Source organism: Tetrao urogallus, assembly GCF_951394365.1.
Source record: "Tetrao urogallus genome assembly, chromosome: 4".
In the NCBI taxonomy this organism is placed as follows: Eukaryota; Metazoa; Chordata; class Aves; order Galliformes; family Phasianidae; genus Tetrao; species Tetrao urogallus.
Window position 1 is genome coordinate 10,478,732 of NC_136817.1, and position 15,470 is coordinate 10,494,201.

General features: G+C 37.0%; 1 protein-coding gene across 2 annotated transcripts in view; it reads right to left on the reverse strand.

Moving 5' to 3' along the window:
• Window positions 1-15,470, reverse strand: part of INPP4B (inositol polyphosphate-4-phosphatase type II B) — a gene marked incomplete at both ends in the record, with an annotated part of 164,772 nt that overhangs the window by 67,201 nt on the left and 82,101 nt on the right. For both annotated transcript variants that reach the window (XM_079535102.1, XM_079535101.1), the window contains 3 exons: window positions 605-782; window positions 7,624-7,732; window positions 13,903-14,007. In XM_079535102.1, the coding sequence (XP_079391228.1) occupies window positions 605-782; window positions 7,624-7,732; window positions 13,903-14,007 (392 nt within the window). The remainder of the gene's footprint in view (window positions 1-604; window positions 783-7,623; window positions 7,733-13,902; window positions 14,008-15,470) is intronic.

The window sequence follows — 15,470 nt, forward strand, 5'->3', positions numbered from 1 at the left end:
AAGTACTTTGCAGACTTCAGCTAATCTCCAAAATCCCTCTGTGAGACAGGAGGAAAATATTATCTTCTTTAATTTAGAGCTAAAAACCTAAGATGAGGAAGTGCCTACAGCTACAGAAGAAAATAATAGGAGAAGGACAACTAAAACTGAGACCTTCTAGTTTCAGGTTTTTCTTCCAGACTGCATCATTTCTGGTCATGATATTATTTTCACCTTCACGCATTAGCTTGAACTACCTCCCGTAGGCAGTTGAAGTATCGCAGAAAAATAAATAATATTGCAGTTTATCATCCCACAAAATTATCTACAATAACCTATTTTTGATAAACCCTATTACGTGACCACAAGAGGCTAACAAAGACACATGAAATTACATCAATTATACTTTCAAATAATGCCAACTCTTACAAGCTCCATTAGTTTTCTACATGAGTATCTGCAGAAAGGCAAAATACTGTTTCTTTTTTTGTTTGTTTGTTTTTTGATGGCAACATTTTGAAGCTTACTTTAAATGCTATGAAAGGCAACTTATGCTGGAAAAAAGTCCCAGCAGTTACTGAGTTTGTTATTTCATTTTCCACTGCAGCAAAGATCTGAATCTTACTTTTTCTGAAAGCATCTTTAAAGACTTCTTCAAGCTGTCCGGAGAATGCTGGCTTGCAGAATTAAGCAGAAGATCTGCATGGCTTGAAATGAGAGGCTGTAGATGATTGATGTTACTGAGAACTTCTTTTGCCTTAGCTGTGTTTTCAGGTGAATAGTAAATACACTGGTATCCAGTACTGTAACAACAGAAAGATAAATGCACATCAAAATGATTTCTGCTATTATTGTGATTAACATGGTAAGATACTATGATATTGTAAGAATAATGATACCAAAAACTGACATCATTGAAACCTTTCTTCCTTTACCTTAAAGGTAAAAACAAGTCCTAATTTGAACATCAGAGGAAAATTCAGACTACCAAACATTCTGCTTTCCTTTTATCTGTTCACAAACTACTGCACTTACTCTGCATGGCTTATTTTTGCTTTTCAAATTTAATCCTTTTTTCATTGTGTTTTTCCTCAGTATTTACTAATTATACATTATCCTTTCATCTCATTATTCCAAAATACTGTTTTTAGGCAGAGTATATTCCTACTGGTAGAGAAAAAAAAACTACAGCATACAAGACCTGGGTGCACAGTGCATTTTACTCCTAATTTATTCATGCCTCCAACAGGCATGATTTTATTTAACTACTCAGTTAAGAGCTCAAGGAAGAGGACCTAGTGGATAAAAAAAAATAGATGTCAGGCCATTCCAACAACCCATACACAAAATGCGTAGCTGGCCATATTACACTCATTAATACGTATTTAATTACATCACCAAGCTACTCCTAGAAGATTATCAATGACAGAGCATCCCTCAGCTGCCTCAGTATGCATCACTCAACTTTCGTCTTTTGTCTTTTCTTCATTTATCCATACTTTTCTTCCACAATCTTATGCACCTCCCCTTCCCCTCCCTCCCAGTTTCAATTCTTCTCTTATCAAGACCTCAATTTTTACACTCATGTAGTCTTTGGAACTTCACTGATTGTTGCTTTTTCATGTCAGTCCTTTTTCAGAGCTCTTCTCTCCCATTTCCCCTTCAGTATCCTTTCCAGTTCCCACTTGTTAGCTTTCTATAAATTAGAAATTAAATTTAATTCAATAAAGGATGCACACACAAATTCAAATGAAGCAACTTCCACGAAATCTACAGCACATAAACGATTTTGCAAATAAGAAAGTCTCAGAAATAAGCATCTTCCTTAGACACTTGGCTGAGTTACTTTCCCAAGTTACACAATACTAAATCCTGATTTTGTCCCTAATGCCTACATTAATAATATAATTCTTTGTAGAGGTGGTCAGGATGCATAGTATTTAAGCCAGTGAAGCTTTGCTATGATCACTCATGCTATCAACCACATCAAAATTACTGTCTCTAATTCACAGTCCGCTGAACTAGTTACTGACTACCAAGTGCAGACCAGAATTTGCATAGCTCAACAAAAAGAACTGTAGAAACTGTCTTAGTTTTGTAAGAAAAAAAATTCCTTGTAAGAACTAAGGAAATGGTCACAACTCTGCCCTCAAGGAGGCAACACTGCCACTCACATCAGAACTATTGCTCCATCCACTCAACACTCAAGAACAACTGTCTACATTAATTGTCTTAAAAGTCTTGATACTTCACAGCACTGAATCATCTCCGAACGCTCCTTCTGACTTCTCCCTCTCTTTATTAAACAGCTTTTTTTTGCAGGCTGAATTTGGCTAACACTTACCAAGCTCACTGTCTACATACTCCTTTCTGGGATTCCCCTCAGCCCTTCGTTACCTGATCTTTTCCATTGATCGCCCATGCCTCAGTGAATGCTGCAGCAGAAAAGCTACACGTCCAAAGAAAGCGAGCTATTATTTTCCTTGTACAACATGTCAAGGGATGTTTGAAGTTCTAACTGAAAAAAATGAGTTTCCATTTAAATAAATACCTCTAAAACTGAGGTGCCATGGCAATATATACAACAACAAGTAATTTAACTTCAAAGCAGCTTTAAAGCTGCTGCCCATCCAATATATGGCTCTTAGAATTCCTGCAGAAACTAGACAAAGGAAATAACAAGTAAGAAGAAACTTCTCCATTAGGGCAAAGATCACATAGGTAGGCTCAGTGTAAGAAATCTTGTAAGCAATACAAAAACCTATCCTTGAAATATTAAGTAAAATATTGGACAAATATTAACTTTTGAAAGTCTATAGCAGTGTATCACAGGTCAAGTTTCAAAGCCTTCACTCAGCCTCTAAAATGTATTTCATGTATTGGCACACATTGCTACGTACACATGAATTTCAGTGGTCATTTCAGCTTTCGAATGGCTTTAATGACAACATTGTGTAATTTTTATAAGGAATATGTCAACCAAATCTGCAAGTTCAACATTAAATTAACAAAGTTCTTGCCTGAAAATAAATATGGCAATATGCTAAGTGTCTCAATTGTTATGACACTTAGGGTAACTCTATACTCCTGCTGTTAACTGAGTCATGTGTGTGACTAAGTTAAATTATCACCATCTGCGACTGGCTTAAAATCTTTTAACAAAGAACATTTCACATTTTTCTAAATATAAACTGCAGAAGATAACTTCCAGAATACAGTTTAATAACACACAACAAAAAACACAACAATCTCAAGCTTACATACCTTACAGAAGCTACCAGTGCAGAGGCTTGTTTGAAAGCATCACACGTGTCCTATCTAAAGCTATGATTGTAGAATCATAGAATGGCTTGGGTTGGAAGGGACTCCAAGGATCATCAAGTTCCAACCCCCCTGCCACACACATGGCCACCAACCTCCGGATTTGGTTCTAGACCAGGTTTCCTGTTCCAGCAACTCACTGCACTCTGCAAAGAACTTCCCTTTGACATCCAGTCAAAAATTTCCCTTCTTGAGCTTAAAACTATTCCCCCTTGTCCTATCAAAACTCAACTGATTACATTAAAAAAAAAAAAAAAAAAAAAAGCAAAAGATAAAGAAAGAAACAGGAGAATTTACTGCATCAGAAAATAAACCATATGATCACTACTCATGTCTTGAAAGCAGTCTTGAGAGAGATTAGATGTCCCAGTAATGGCTTTTTTGTTTGTTTGTTTTTTATTTCCTAAAGCTTCTCTTGACAATTTGGAAATTCACTGTCCCCATTCAACCCATTTTCATTGATGAAATCTGAATTTCAATCAACCCTATCCTTGAAGCAATGAACAAGCCTGTACACACAAGGCTTCTCTTGCTGCTCTTCTATTACCTCTTAATGTCTCTTCAAGTAACATTAAATAACTGCCTTTAATCGATAATGGGATATATTCTTCAGTGAAAACAGAAATAATGACACCCTTCATCAGCCCTCCAATGACCTAAGCACAATTCATGTTTTAAGTAAATCTTTCTAGGAAGATAATCAGAGGAAGCATGACCTACCTAGGAAAAGCCTTCTGTATTTCTTCAAATTGTTTTTTGTGTATCTTTGAGCTAATGGAAAGATATAATCATCTTTAACATAGGGAAGAACCTTATCCCAGGGTAACTGAGCAAGAATTTTAGCAGAAGACAAAAGCTATAATACTTCACCACAAAACAGAGTAAATGTTATCTTTCAGCGTAGTTTTTTCCTGGCAGCCTACTGAGGTGCACATCCTATCCAGAAGACAGCGTTTAAGACACGTTATCCTCCTCTTTTGTTCCACAGAGAAAGATTGACAAAGTCATGAATCTGCTCTCTTCCCATCACACCTGGAGCCCCGATATAGTTTCTTGCTTTCCAAAGGAAATCCTTTCTAACCTTTCACATGCAAGAATCTATAAACCTCTCCTTCTCTTCAATTTCCAGTCCACAGTAACCTTCTTTCAGGCCTCCTTAAGGAAATGCATCAAGCAGCTCTGTTCAGAGAGACTAGTGGCTGAAAAACATTCAGATGCGATATTTATACCAATGAATGGCATGTGAACTGTGGAAGTTTCTCTGTAACACTTCCAACAACTTAATATGTACGTTTGGTCAGTATAAAAAAAATGTTCATCTCCATGAAGGCTGACGTTATTTTACATATACATATCTACATAAACATACATACGAAAAGAGAGAGAAAATGACCAAAGAACATCTCTGTGAAATGTACAATACACTACAAGCTGTGATTTCCCTTGGGAATCAATGTTCAAGTTAGACCAAACACGAATCATCGTTATTTTAATCTCTGGGCTTTCCTATAAAGCAATTTTATTTCAGATTCCTCACAGAATAGAAATGGTTGAATGTTATGAAATTTATGTACAGAAACCCAGAAGACCTCAGCTTTAATAAAACCTCTGTTGGCAAGTAAATTAGTGAAAGAAGTTAGGAAAGTCATTTATCTAAACCTCGTCAAACAAGAAGAAATCCTCTTAGTTCAAACTCAAAATAATTATGGCCAAAAAAACCCCTAAATAAACAAAAAAAACCAACAGATTTTTATTACTTCTTTAAGTTCTCGTTAATTTAATGAGGGCTCAGTTATGAAGATCTTGCTAGAATCCATGTAAAAAAACCATAGTGAATTACAACATCTAATGCAGCTGGGACATTACTGTTTTTCTTGATGATTAGTAAACAGGCACTAACATATTTTCTTAGACTTATGATTAGAAGAAAAAACATCCCTAATGTACCCTGAAAGTGATTTACGAACCCTTAAAACAGAGAGGCGTAACGTGTATAACTTACACAACATCTGCCTTCACTGTTGCTGCACAACTGAGTTCTCTGAATTTGTTTTGCCATCTAGACCAACCATAAGACAAGTCCTTCCATTTGCTGGAAGGAGAAGTAATTATCAGGCTGACACAAGACTGAATCTGAACAACCGATTTACTTCCTCTCTCAGCTAAAAAGAAGGAAAAAAGTAAGAAGAACCAATCACGAAAAAAAACTAAGATAAATGTATATGATACACAGAACATTATTTTAATTGCTTTGCTGTGATTTAGCATACCCTAACTAGCACATTTCAGTTATTTCAATTTAAATGATCTCATAGCAAAATATGACTTATAAGTATCTCCTGTTCTTACTTATGAAGTTCGCTGATAGCTATCAAAAGAACAGACAATCTGCAGACGCGCACTGAAGACACGCCCGATTTTCATAGTGCTGAAGCCCCTTGTCTGCAACTTTGCTGAAAATACAGAATTGTGCAGATCATGAATGGGTTACAATGCAATACGACTGACTTTAGACCACACATGATTAAGAGCTGTTTTACAACTTCTTTTCAGTTTCTCAACTGAAACTGGGATTCTTGCTTATTTATAATGATATTTACATTTATTTTCTAGTCTTACCTGCTTGCAATTATCAAAAGGAAAAAAAAAATCATTTAAATACTCCATTTTGCATAAATATTATTACAAAAAACATTCTCTTCTGTTTGGTCTGCCCAGTGATCTGTATTATATGTAATAGAAATCCACGCCCATCTTCAAACAGATACATCTATTACACATTGTTTTTAATCTCGCAATTGCTAATATAATCACATCTTGTAAAGGGTAATATAACCTTTCTACCAGTTAATGCTTCCTGCTGTCTGTTAATTCCACAAACCCAGATTTGAGAAGGGAATATTTTCTGATAGGCTGACAATGTTGAATATTTCAGTACTCTGTTCTACTAATCAGCCTGAAGGTCAAAGACATGCAAGACATACCATCACATGCACTGACAGTGATGTCTTGAAAGTTACCAGGAGCAGATTGAGGAATGATCTCTTGCCACATCTTTCCCCAGGTCTTCAGCTCAGCTAGCCTAGAGGAAAAGGCAGCTAAAAATGTATTTTTCCCTCCTCATTTTATATTCTGACTGATATCTCATGGTATCACTTTTCTTTCTTCACTCGTAGCTTCAGAAAAGCTGCTTCAATAGTAGAACAGGAAATTTAAATTGTAAAGTCTGCCCCCGGAAATGCTAAGCATCCTCAAAGCATCCCAGTGAGGCTAAATAAACAGTCACATACAAAACCTGTTATTGTCACAGCAAAAGAATTTTCGCCATGGTAAGAATGACAATGGCCCTTACAAGTATCTATTTAGAACACCCCTAATTTTAAATTTTCAGATAAGCAAAATTATATTCAGGGCTTGCTTCCAGTCACTTTTTGGCCTAACTGAATTTCCCTTGAAAGCTCCTCAAAGACAGAAAGTAAGTTGACTTTCGGAAGTTTCTTCATTCTGTCTTGTGAAAATTCATATGCTAAGTGATCTTTTCTTCAGGATTGGCAAGCAAGTTGCTAGAAGCTGCACTCCACCATTGTCAGTGTTCAAATATAAGTTTATTAGCGTGACTTCAGACTTTTTTTTCTGTGAAGAATCTGAACGGATAGTAACACAGTCACCCTAGTTACATCACCCCAAAGACAGGGCTGCCAGTGAGAGCTATGCATGCTCAAAACTTGGCAGCCATAGCAAAAAACATATGTGGATAATACTTTGTTAGCAAGACACTCAACTAACATTGCTGTACATGCTTAAGGTTTAACTTAAAGCAAACGGATATCCTAGTTCAGGCCTTTACCTTTACTTAGTGTCACTTTGATTTTATGAAGAAAAACCAATACATTCTGATATATTTCACAGGGGTGCTGAGAAGTGTTTCGGCTCACATGCCCAAGGCTGTCAGAAATGAAGACTGTACCACAACCTACTGTTTTGTTATTGAAAAGTTGTCTATAGCCATTTTCTACTTGAGCTAAAGTATTACAGAAGAAATGTCTTATTTTGAACAGCACGTTTTCTAGCATAGGTATTCCTCAGGCTCCCTGAAACGTGGCAAGAAAATTTCAATGCTTAGCATTTGTATCCAAAATAAATCTTGGCACTGCAGGTTAACTGTGCTTCAGTTTTGTAGTCTTGTAGTTTTATGAATGAATGCTTACCCAATCATAATAGATACTAATTTTTTCATGCATCCACCAAAACGAGGAAACTTTTGTAACTAACATTATAATACAGATTTAACAATACTTGCTTAGCCATTATAGAAATACTTACTTTCGCCTTTCTGCCTCAAATTTACTGAGCAGTTTTCGGAGACCACCGTTCTTAAATCCCTGGAAATGTGCTGCTGGGGCTCCCACAGTGATTACATCATACAGAGCATCTGGAACGAGAAAAGACAAGCAGAGAGTTGTGTCAACCTACACCCAGAGCATGGCAACACTAATCTACTCCACAATACATGAGAAGAATAAATCTATTATTTTCAAGGAATAATCAAGAATCTGTGTCTCAAGAAGGCCCAGGAGCTAATCAATCTTTCTACACAGCCACCTGCACATACTCAAAAGTTTACCTGATTTATTACTATGTATAAATTATATGCCACATAAAGAAAAATACTCTAGCTCTGCAGTTTAAAGAGCTACAAAGTAAATTGGTCCTTTGTGTATTTCACTTCATTACATCTTCCATTATTTAAGCCGCAGTCAGGTTGAAACGCACAGATTCATGCACTTTAGAGACGGGAGACTACTGTGATGAAATAGTGTAATACAGGTTACAGAATTACAGCTAACGATTACTGCATCGAGCTAATGTCTTGATGGTTGAGCAAACTTTTTACTACTATTTTTCATGTATTTTTGATTTCAACTTCAAGTGACACTAAATTCTTTTTTATCCCCAGAGAACTACTCAAACCGACCAGTAAAAATGTCCACTCTGCTTCCAGTTTGAATTTGTTTAGCTTCTACTTTCAGATGTAACTACCTTCTTGACACTGCATTTAAGACTCATTTTCAATCACTTGTTAATTTTACTTATGCTTATAAACACAGCAACTGACTTCAGATGAAAAGTTACCAAGATGTGCAATAAATATGCTGCTGAACGTGACAAACTGCTGTTACTCTGTGTGTAATGATATGCACAATCATTTATTTTTTTTCCTATGGATGTATGCTTACAGAACTGGAGATGCAATGCTTTTTTCGAAACTGCCTCTCATTTGGGGCTTGCAATTGTGAGAATGAAGATGAGGACAGTTCCATCCACAACCACTCTTTTAAGTTTGAATTCCCATTTGCACTAAGCAGTATCATGCTGCATTCATTGGAGGTATAAAAACACAGGCCAAACTATTGCATTTTTAAAACATTCTTCTAAAGGAAGCATTAATATTAATTTTACTTTGTTTTTAATTTTATTTTGTGAACTGTTTTATTCATCAAGGAAGCTTTCAATGTAAATTAAAATCTCACCCTCTCCTAAAATAGAACTTATCTTGCACTCTGATGATAAATACCGCTTGAAGAAAGAACACTGTAAAAATGACTCAGAGTTAATGAACTATGTTTTACTTCCAGAGCTCAATCTCAAAGCATATTCACTCAAACTGATTCCAACTCTAATGAATTGGTGGCTCGTCAGCTCCTTCTTAAAAGGAGAAGCAACATAATATCTTTAGCCTCAAGTGATATTCAAGATTCTTCAGTAGTCCATTCTTTCAGATCTTCATTGACATTTACCAATAACACAATCTTGGGCTATTTGAGCTCCACAGTTCTATTATTTAGACAACACAGGCTTGAAAAATCAAGTAAGAGATGAACTTACAGTTTAATTGCATAACTGCTTCTGAATGTTTTCAGAGAACTCAAAACGAAAGGAAAATACATCGAAGACCACATGTCCTAGTGCTTTTGCTGAGTTGTTTTAAAAACACTGATTGTAAGTACCTCGGGGAATCTCCTCAGAGGAGCTTTCATTAAGACTGTAGGCTCTTAGTATATATCAAGAAGCAGTTCATTCAGATGCAAACACATCCAGATCAGCTGAGCTACCTCCCACATGCAAAAAGAACTCGGGAGACTAAGGTCAGCAAAGAAAACATCTATCACCATGGTGATGGGCATGGGTTGTTCTACCTCTCCAGAATATGCTGCGTTGGAAAGTGGTGCGATCTTGGGAAAAATTACTTGTGATGTGCTCCATTTACACATCAGTGCAGCTCCTCACGAAAGGTGTGCAATGTCAGCACAAGTGTACTGGTACAGCAATGTTCCAGTGACTCAGAACCACCACCCATGTCAAGAAAAGACAAGTGTTGACAACAATCCACAGCAGAGAGAAAGCTTAAAATGTCGCTAACAGTGATGGGAGTTGTGTCATACCGTCAGCATGCTCCACAAAAACTAAAAATTAATTGATATTTGGAAGAAGGAGAGGGAAAAGAAAAATACTTTTCCCTCAAATAATCAGTTCAGAATTTAAAGGGGAAAGAAACAACACCAAAGCATTAAATAAAAGGAGGAAATCAAGCTTTTAATATTTCACTTTAATTATCCTGATGGAAAGATACATTCATCCGCTCCTTATACAAGTGAAACGCTTAGACACTTGCCAAATCACAACTCCTTCACCTTGCAAATGTATGAACTACCTGCTCATCACTATGTCCTGAGTAAAACAGGTGCACCATAGGGACAACCAGTGCAACACAGTTCCACAAACCTTGTTTTAATCCAGTCAATTTAAAGAGCTGAGAGATTTCTAGAAACACAGCTCAGTTTAGAACTTGAAACAACTCTCTTGCCTTCACAGGAGGCAATCATTGTCTTGAACTGGACACAGAAGCAACTTTCCACCAAATTCATTCAAAACAAGTATGTTTTTTGTATAAACGGGAACAAAATCAGAACTATATATATACACACGTTTAAGTTCCGCAGTATGATGAACAGACCAAAAAGCTGTGCTTAACAAATAGATAGGGATACAGATAACAGTTATTTTGGAGTGAAACGGTATTTTTCTCAAAGACGTTCCTACTGAAACTATCTGCTATTACAAGACGGTACTGTATAATAACCTCAAAGATTATCAAAGGTCAGTAAAAGCAATCCTACTTTTAGAAATGCTAAACAATAGGTATCCATAGGCATGCATATGATAAGATGTGATTAAGAACTACCTTGCATCCCCAGACAGAAGGTCTGGGCATAAGGGTTGCCCAGCATAAGGGAATATGGGCATAAGGGAAAGCATAAGGGTTAAATGACTGCTTTATGGCTCATATGCTTGCATGAATGGTTCGCACTTCCTGCGATACTCTGGCTGCCATTTGATACACGACAAGTAAAGGCGATGAGGAAAAGGATCAACCTGATATCAGTGTGCTGCTCACACCAGAACGAGCAGCAAATGATACAAACTGTACAAAAATATCACTATATACCTAATTAAAGACAAAGCTCTTCAGTGCTCATAAAATGAAACTCATTGTAGTAAACCAAACAGATGGGATGCTGAGTAATTGATACAAAAACCATTTATCCAACAAAAAGCAAGTACAATCACCTTCAATTATCTTCTGTCATAGTTATAATACTAAACATACTGACCAGTTAATTTAGTGTAAAGGGAAATAAAAAGAGCCTGCATACCACGCTCGTAAAAATCCACACCGGCAGAGGTGACCTGCTGTTTCAGAGCAGCTACAACAGAGCCTTTGCTAGGAAAACGTTGCCTACACAGTCTGTCTTTCATCAGTCTGAACAGATCAAAGTCTGAATTCAGATTCTATGGATCTTATATTGATCTAGATATTATATGGTGGATGGGGTAGGACAGTGCAGCCAAGATTGGCTATGTACTCCACGGTCTTCAAACTGCCGTGGGGCCTGGTGTTACCGTGTTTCAAGAGAAAGATTCTGCTTTTCTCTGGCCTGGATCTGGAATTTCCAGCTTTCAGCTTATTCAGGACAGCAACGTACAAGTCAGAGCTGATGTTTCTTCTGGACTTCAGGAAATCCATAATGATCACCCCTCTCCTATCCCAGAAGACAGTGCACATCATTCTATTTGCTGAAGGCTGTGCTTTTAAGACCACTTTTGGAGACCACTGTCTGGTCTCCAATAATGTTTGGAAATCAAATAATGTCAATGCGTGCAATGTTTTCCACAGAGAGGAATTCAGTGACTCATTTTTGCTTCATAAGCACTTTCACATTAGATGCCATTTTACTTGAATGTCCTTCTGCTGCCATCTGTCACATGGCAACAAAATTTAACAGGATGTTGTCAGGAAGGTTCAGCCTCTGCTGCTACACCAATATCCACCTCTGATGTGGTGGACCAATGTAATAAAATGGGAGGCATTGCTTTTGAAGCAGCTCTAATATTATATAATCTGCCTAGTATAAGATTGTACTGCTAAGACACCTTAGCAAGTCTAATTTGCACATGTGTAGAGTGCGTGCAAATTCAACAGATCTCTGTCTATAAGGCATTCACTATACTACGGTCATTTAATATACCGTTGTATTTGCATAGGATGCTGCTAAAACTACATCCAAGGAGCAGACTTCTCCATTAAATGACAGAACACATTATAGGAAATTACCCCCACTTTCCAGAAGGTATAAATACTCTTTTTTCACGATAATTCTGAGATCATTGCATTTAACACTAAGAAAACGCTTACATATCAGAGAATAGCACTGAAAGAGCTCATTTAGACAGGAGCAGAACTGGGTTCATTAAGGTTTCCTAGGAAATAGGATACTTTAAGTTTAGAAATAACATTTTTCTTCGTGGCTACTTACATCACCTATGCTGATGAGTCCGCCCTACAATGTCTGGGAAGAAACTTAGCATGCTCTACCACTATGTCCAGCGCCACAGTGCAAAGAAAAACACCTCAGAAACAAGAAAGGTAAGACAGGCTTTTAAACAACCACTGGCACTACAGATCATAACGAAAAATCCAGTCAGTGCCCTAAACACATGTGAATACTACTGAATATCATGCAGCATGTCAGTATGAAACAATACAGTATCAGATGTGCACTGGCACAACTGAATATTTTTAACCACACTTACAATTACAAATGTATTCCAATGCACATACATTCTGTGTGTATTTGTTTGAGAAGTCATAAGCACAAGAAGAGCATGAAACTCCTGAAATTCTTACTGAAAATAATATAATAGAAATTTAGTTAACCCCTCAGTTTTCCAAGATCTGTGGTCAGTATCAAAAGCTTGTGGCTTCAGAAGACGAGGCAAGAAAACATCAGATGTGATTTCTAGGTTTCAGTACAGACTCATAGCTTTCATTAGTCTCAGCAGTGGGTACGTGTGCATGTAGGATTCAAAATTCCTTAGAGATATGTGAAAGAAGAGGTAGCTGGTCATTTCTTTGTTCTCATGATTTACTTACGAGTTGTTCTCTAAGGACAATACATACTCAATTTCTTTAGAAATATCTCCATCAACTTCTTAGATATTTACAGGCAGATGAACAATCCTGAGAGTAAAATTCAGTCAAGCAGGAAAGCAGGCAGGTTCCATATTTGGACATAAAACAATGACAGGAAGTGTCCACACTGAGTTTCCAGGGACCATTAAATGAAGTGAATAATTAAATACCTCTACAGCAGTACAAGTTCTTAAATAATGAATTCATAAACCCCATCTTATTAGAAAGGCCGAAAGAGCTGCGGTTGTTCAGCCTGGAAAAGAGAAGGCTCTGGGAAGACTTGACGGCAATTTTTCAATATTCTAATGGGGGGCTATAAGAAAGGAGGGAACAGACTATTTAGCAGGGTCTGTAGTGAGAGGACAATGGTTTCAAAATTGAAGAGGGGAGATTTAGATTGAATATAAAAAAAAAGATTTTTATGTTAAGGGTGGTGGACACTCCAGAACAGAGAGGTGGTGGAAACCCCATCCCTGGAGACATTCAAGGTCAAACTGGATGGGAGTCTGAGCAACCTGATCTAGCTGTAGATGTCCCTGTTCACCACAGGGCAGTTGGACTAGATGACCGTTGGGGGTCCCTTCCAACTCTAATGATTCTATGATTATCAGGAAAAGAAAAAACAATAAGACAGCAAGGAACAGTCATACAGCAAGTCCATATCATGGGATACTGCATATATCTTACACTAAACTTGAGTGGAGGGCAAATTAAAAACCACATGAAATTAATCTCAAAATTTTCTTTAAAAGTCACTCTTCCCGGTGAAATTACTTCCTCCTCAATAGTATTCCACACAACTGCTGCTGGTATCCTTCAATTAAGTGAAAAAAATCATCAACATTCAACTCTCTAAACAGACTGCCTTTCAGGCCTACAGTGGTTGTACGGTTTCATCCAAAAGCTTTACATCCACATGATGTTGACTCTTGAAAGTGGATGTATAAGTTAACATTTTTGCTTCTTAAAAAAGGCTAAAATGAAAACCATAACTCTCAGCTGTCAGTTTAATTGTATTTCTAAGTATACTTTGTCATACTTAGGGGATTTCTCTGCAAACCATGCTTTACCTTTCAATCGAGGACTATGCACATGCATCCTCTGCAGATGGAGATTTATTGGGATGAATTCTAACGTTTTTTCTCCTTTGCTACAGCTTGACTTGAAGGAAGAACCTGAAAAGAAAAGTTTAAAGAATCATTATCTTAAGCACCCTGCAGATGTTTTGTCTTCTTTTTAATGTGAGGACAATACTTGTAGCCTTCCTTAATTTACTTTTAATGTGTAACTGTATATTAGGAGAAGAATGGTTCACTAACTGAGTCTCAGCATGTATCCATATTGCAAGCAACAAAACAGCTTTTAATTCACATAACAATTTAATTTTTTATTCTAGGTGATACGCATATTTTTCCTGCGGCTTGAAATAGGTCTGCTAGTAATAAGCCACAGTTAATGGGCATTATGTTTATTCTGTTTGAAAAACACAGTGGTACAGAGCTACGATAGTACTACATTTTCACCAACTTTTTTTTTTTTTTTATCAAATGAAAAATATTACAGTGACTGAGCTATGTATTCTTCGTAGAAAGCTCCAATTATAGAAGCATAAAATGGCTTAAGAAAAGCTATGAACTCCTATTCTTAAAAAAATCCAGTATCAGAAAAAAAGCACAATGCTCTCAAAAAAAAAAAAAAACCAACAATCTGGCTACACGCTTCAGAAGGACGAGATTACGAGCAACTCTATGGTGGTAGAAAGGTATACAATTAAAGCCGCATGTGAATAAACAAGATTTACCTGAAGATATTTAGCAGTGCACATATACAAAGGCACAGGTCATCTATAAGTAAAGAGAGGTGATCGTACATTCTCACTCAGGCAGCACAACTAAGATAGGTTTTTCAGCATCCTGCCATCTTACCTGTTAATTGTTTAAAATGAAATTCCTTTGATATTAGTTCTGATTTCAATCTCCAATTTCTCTCCATTCCCCCACAAAAATATCTGAAAAGGTTCAACATTTTCTTGTGTGAAGAGAGAAAAACATGCATTTGAAATTCTTTACTTGCTCAGACAGAATTTCCCATAGGTTATCTGTTTGAACTGCCACAAATTCCAAGGCAACTAAGCATGTTTTAGACTCCCAGTGCAAATGTTGCCAGATGGCACCAATGATGCCAAAAAAGCAAGGCTACAGAGGTACTAACATATTTGCAAAAAGCTAAGCAAGGAAAAGGTACTTAATCTATCAGTTGTAGACCTGCATAGGCTGCTTAACAACTTATAACAATAATAATTTGAAAGAAGATGTAGAACAAAGGTTGTAAAAAGCTATTGCTAGGAGTAACTGATTCAGATTTGATAGAAAACCAGGGGGTTGAGTGCACCCTCAATAAGCTCACACATGACAAAAAATTGGGAATAAGTGTTGATCTGCCTGAGGGCGGAAAGGCCCTACAGAAGTATCTGGACAGGCTGGACTGATGGGTTGAGGCCACCTGTATGAGACCATAGACAGCAAGTGCAAAAATGCATCTTAATGATCACTCTTTTTGGCTGCAAATCCTGCATTCTCATCCTAGGCACACATCTTCAAAGCATTCAAGATACGTCTTACCCACCTGTGCCTTCGTT